At 33.0% G+C, this 5,247-nt stretch overlaps 1 protein-coding gene across 1 annotated transcript; it reads right to left on the reverse strand.

The window, feature by feature from the left end:
* Positions 1-3,282: 3,282 nt before the first annotated feature.
* Positions 3,283-4,201, reverse strand: LOC142632164 (uncharacterized). The gene has a single exon (XM_075806575.1). The coding sequence runs from the start codon at positions 3,916-3,918 to the stop codon at positions 3,388-3,390; it is 531 nt and encodes a 176-aa protein (XP_075662690.1). The 5' UTR covers positions 3,919-4,201; the 3' UTR covers positions 3,283-3,387.
* Positions 4,202-5,247: the final 1,046 nt, after the last annotated feature.

The following is a 5,247-nucleotide window of genomic DNA, read 5'->3' on the forward strand; positions in this document are numbered from 1 at the left end:
GATCTCAAACAGTTAATTACCATTGGGTATTTAGATCTACTGCGACCAACTGAACTAGATTCTAAGCCCCATGCAGACTTTTCCTTATTCTCAAAAGCCATGTTTTGCAATGCTGAAGCATTGGCGGCGCACCAAAACGTCTACAGGGATTGAAAGTTGAAGCAAGCCTGTGAGTCTCTGACTTACATGCATTGTTATAATGTTTATAGTGTGATGTATATTTGAAAACATGCATGCAATGTAGGATTTGAATGTATATCATTACATAGATGCATATGCCATTGGCTTGCTTCAATGCTATAGTACTGCCGATAATAGAGAATTAATATTGTATGTATGTATGTGCATGTACGTATACTGGTGCTATTGATCTTGGCCGCCATACAAAAGAGCTAGGGTGAACCTGTTGATATTGATTTGTGATATGGAAACGTGAAAAAGTCTATATTTATATAGTGAAAAAAAAAGAAAAAGATCCTTGGTATGTTCAAGAGCCAACTTTTTATTTGTCTTAATGAAGAAGTCACCGCCTCATTGCTTCAAGCATTAATCCTTGAAGCAATGAGGCGGTGACTTCTTCATTAAGACAAATAAAAAGTCGGCTCTTGATTTATTATCACTCATTATATTAACAGTTGCAACTGCATTTTATTTACCTTGAGGTCAAAGTAATGACAAAAATAAATGAATTTTAAATTTATAGTTGCTGGGGCAATGATTGATCACATACATTTTAATTTTGGAGGTTACCATTAAATTTTTAAAACAGTAACCTCATTTTTAAAGGCCAAAACCAATTTGTACTTTTTTTTTTTCAATGACCCTCTAAGCCAAAATATAATTCTGCCCCTCACTTTCTCTTTTATTTTAATTTTATCACCCAAACGATAGTTCAAAACACAAAGCAAGACAAACAGAAAAAGTAGAAGTTGCGAACACTTGACACTAGCAAGAAGCTACAAACACTTGATCACATTTAACTATGTTGCTTTAAGAACAGATTAAGGAATTCTAAAAAGAACTACAAAAACACCCAGTTGAGGATTGAGTGTTCTTCACATTATGAAATGAGCTACTGGAAATGGTTGGGCCTATAGCAAGGCTAGAATAGGACTTTAGACCATCCATAGAGCCTTTGGGCCTATTGGCCAGGCACATCTTATTGGATTTTCCCTGGCAAATCCAATAAGGTACACTAATTTAAAGCAAGTTTTAGCTCAATCTCCATAGAAGACCCTAATCTCCCCAATGAATGTTTGACTCCTAGGCATCTAGGTCTTCCTTGGTAATCAATCCAAGGGATCTTGAGGGTTAACTAATCTCGAGATAACATAATTACCTTTTTGAAGGTATCTTTTCTTTAACTAATCAAAAAATCTCTTGCAATTCTAGAAGGCATTTTGGCATCCATCCCTTCAACCAAACAAAGGTAACATTTACTTGATAGGACAAAGGCCTGGTTTTAGGGAGTAGTTCCCGCCAAATCCATGTCTTACTTGTCCTATATTACTCCAACACTCAACTAAGATAACTGGTTTTAGGTCTAGGTTAATTTGCAATCCTTTAGCTATTATTACCTTACCATGTTAAAGCAATTGTATCAGTGGGTATAAAATACAAAGAATGCAAAAATTTACACAATAGAGCATGAAATTGACATGTATCAGAGCTTGTAAAGGTTTGTGAATATACAAACTTGCTATAGTAACCCTGCATATATGCACGGTTACTGTAGCTGTGTATTTTGTTTTTTTAATACTTTTTTCTCTCACTTCCCAAGTTACATTCTCTCTCTTTTCCATCAATTCTCTCTCTTCTCCACCTGACTCTCTTCCATCTCTATCTCCTCCATACAAATCATCAAATCATCAAACAAATCCTAGATCTAGATCTTAACTCATCAAACTCATGTAGTTTTCTTAAGGGCCTGTTTGGATACTGCTTATTTGCTGAAAACTGAAAATTTATTACTGAAAATACTGTAGCAAAATAATTCTTAAATGTGTGAATAGTACTGTGGGGCCCAAATTTACCTAGAAATTTGCGTTTTGCTGAGTTTGGTGGTCCCATGAACAGTGCCGCGAGACCCCAAAAAACGCAACACTGAAATAATTTCAGTGCTACGCAAACGCATACTAAATATAAATCTCAAACTCCTCAAACCCATTTACAAAACCATATCATCAAACCCATATACAAATCTATGTGAATCATCAAAGAAGGAGAAGAAGCGGTCAAGATGATGAAGAAGAAGCAGCGGCTATAGCAGTAGCAAAAAAAAGAAAAAACAATGACAGCAACAACAACGGAATAAGCAGCAGCAACAACAACAAAAGAAGAAGCAACGGCAGCAACAGATGAAGGAAATAGAGGTCCAGCCATGGAAGTTTTGTGGTAGTCAAAACTCATAAGAGGAGAGCTGAGAGATGAGAGATTAGAGATAACGTGTGAGAGATAAGTTGTGAGAAGAAACAAAGGTCAAAATAATAATAATAAATGAATAAAAATGATTATTTAATTAAAAAGAGAGTGTATAATAGATATTCTTATTTGAGTGTTTTGTAAAAGTAACTGTGCAAAATTTAAAAAAAAAAGTAGGTTTTTATGCTAAAATAGAAGGAAAACTTTGCACATACTGATGCTAATACTCTTACACACTCAAATCCATTGTGTGCACAATGGATTTGACCTCCGCGGATTACCCCTTGTAGTGCTAAAAGTTTTCTTTCTTAGCACATTATTGGGACACGACATCCTTACTATATGATTCTCTCTTTCTTGAATCAACCACCTACAACTATAACATGATTTATTACGGAAACAACACACAATTTTCACCCCACAAAAAAAAAAAAAAAAAAAAAAAAAGAGTTTCTAGTTTAATCAAAATCCATTTGAAGGCAAATTGGATAGCTAGGCGGCTCAGCCAAGTGAGGTTGAGAACATGGGAGAATCAATTGGAGATAGCGAAATGAATGGTGTTAAATTACCGATTGTCCTAAAAGCTTAAATTATTAAGATAGGGTAAATTTAATCATTTAATCACATATTTATAACACTCCCCCTCACGTGTGGATCAAAACTACCTTCTAATAGATGAGACCCTACACGTGGGAATTTAAATTTGAGGTAAAGTGGATGAGAAAAAGATCAAACTAAGGATCTCATGATCTGATACTATGTTAAATTACTGATTATCCCAAAAGTTTAAACTATTGGGATATGTTAAATTTAATCATTTAATTACATATTTCTAACAAATGGAGAAAAGAACCGTACAAATTTCTTGATATGTATTCTCTTTGTTCATTTAGTATAGCATTCCCTCTACCCACACTGATAAGTTGGAAAATATATATGATACAAAAGCTAAAAAAGAAAGCTAGATCAACATGATCTTATAATAAATGGTCGTGGTTGATTCATCTTAATCATCGAATTTGATGGACTAATAAGACTATAGGCATCATGACCCTTGTTAATGCTAACAATGTTGGATCGACGAGCTGGACTAGGCAGAATTAAGGAATAACCTTTAGCAAAGCCGCAACCAGGACTAAAATCCTCGTTGCTTTCCATCTCTGCCAACACTTTGTAGAACAAATCAACATCACAAGGGAGCACTAGAGGGCCTTCATTATTGTACCCATATTCCAATTCAGCATCCTCTAGCAGCATCGCGAACAAAGGATGATTAACAAGCTTCGTCTTGATCACAAATCGTTGTTTTTGAGGTCCAACATAGACTGTGAAACAGCCTTCCGGAGCTACTTGACGATTCTTTTTGCGCTTTGTCAATGAACTCAAAGTGGTAGACGAAGATGAACAACATTTTTTGTTGCGAGCTACTAGTGATAGACATCGTTTCCATGCCTTGAAAATCAAGGTGTTCCTGCACTTAACTTTTACAATTTCCATTTCTAGTTCTACTATTGAAGAATGACAAGAAAATATGGAATATGGAAAGAAAAGAGATTAATCTAGCTTGCTATATATATGACAAATGGCAAGCTAAACTTAATTCTTGACCTATTTGTATAGCTCAAATTTCATATTGAATACTTACACGTATTTGATAATCTACGTAAGAGAGATATATAGAGAGGTTTTGTAATGGAAAAACACTTTTAATTGAAGATGTGAATCCAAAACAAGAAGAAAAATAGAGATGGAACTAGATGGAAAAGTTAGAAGATGCATATAGAAGAGCAAAAAGGTTATGAAATGAGAGGCTGCATTAGTACATGTTATATATAGAGGCCCGTACTCCATTTGCCGACTAATAATTCGGTATTTTGTCAACGCAATTGAACGTAGCAAGATTTTGAAAGGCCACTAGCAATCTTCAACGCTCATATGGTGGAAAAGAATATTATAATCTCAATATATATATGCATATGCTCCACAAATAAATTGTTGAAATAAAAGACATCTTAGAGAAACCTACTTGCAGATAATGGTCAAAGCAATGAGTAGAAGACTAGGAAGTTATAAAGTAAGCCTTTATTGGAACTGGCATGGATGCCACATTATAAGTGGGAGTAGGTTTAATGAACTTCTTGGAATTTTACTATTTCTGATATTTTAACTAAAACAGGTTTAAAGAATGTGATTATTAAACCATAATAAAACTTTTCATGTGCAAAAATGTTAACAAAATATGGTTTTTTTTTTTTTGTCTCTATTGCTTTTTTTCTAATTAAGTATGCAGTTTGATGATTATGGTAGTTACTAATATTTTTATTTTTATCTAAATATATTTTTTTTAAAGTTTCAATTTATGACGTCCGCTCTTGATGATAACTCTTTATTATCAGACCAAGACATCAATCGGTTTCTGGTATAGGTGGGGATTGAATCTAAAATCTTTTATTCAACCATCAGAAACTTTACTAATTGAGCTAACTAGAACCTACTATTTTTATCTAAGTATGAATGTTGACAATTATAGTAGTTATTAATATGTAATTATGGTATTCGTTAATAATATTTTGTGTTAATTGTAACAAGATTCTAATGGACATATAAATATAGAATAAAATAAAACAAACTAATAATATGTGTGTAGAATAATGACATATTAAATTGTAAGACTTCGAAAATTTATATGATAAAATATTATGAAGTTAATTATAAATGTCAAACAGGAAAAGGTTAATTAAAAATATATATGTTTTTATTTTATTTTTGACTAATTAAATATAAAATTTGATAATCATTGATAAGCATATATTATAATTGTATATT

This window comes from Castanea sativa, chromosome 4 (genome assembly GCF_040712315.1).
Source record: "Castanea sativa cultivar Marrone di Chiusa Pesio chromosome 4, ASM4071231v1".
NCBI lineage: Eukaryota > Viridiplantae > Streptophyta > Magnoliopsida > Fagales > Fagaceae > Castanea > Castanea sativa.

Bases quoted from the DNA above. Each gene is read 5' to 3' on its own strand.
- LOC142632164 (XM_075806575.1), bottom strand. From the start codon at position 3,918: ATGGAAATTGTAAAAGTTAAGTGCAGGAACACCTTGATTTTCAAGGCA.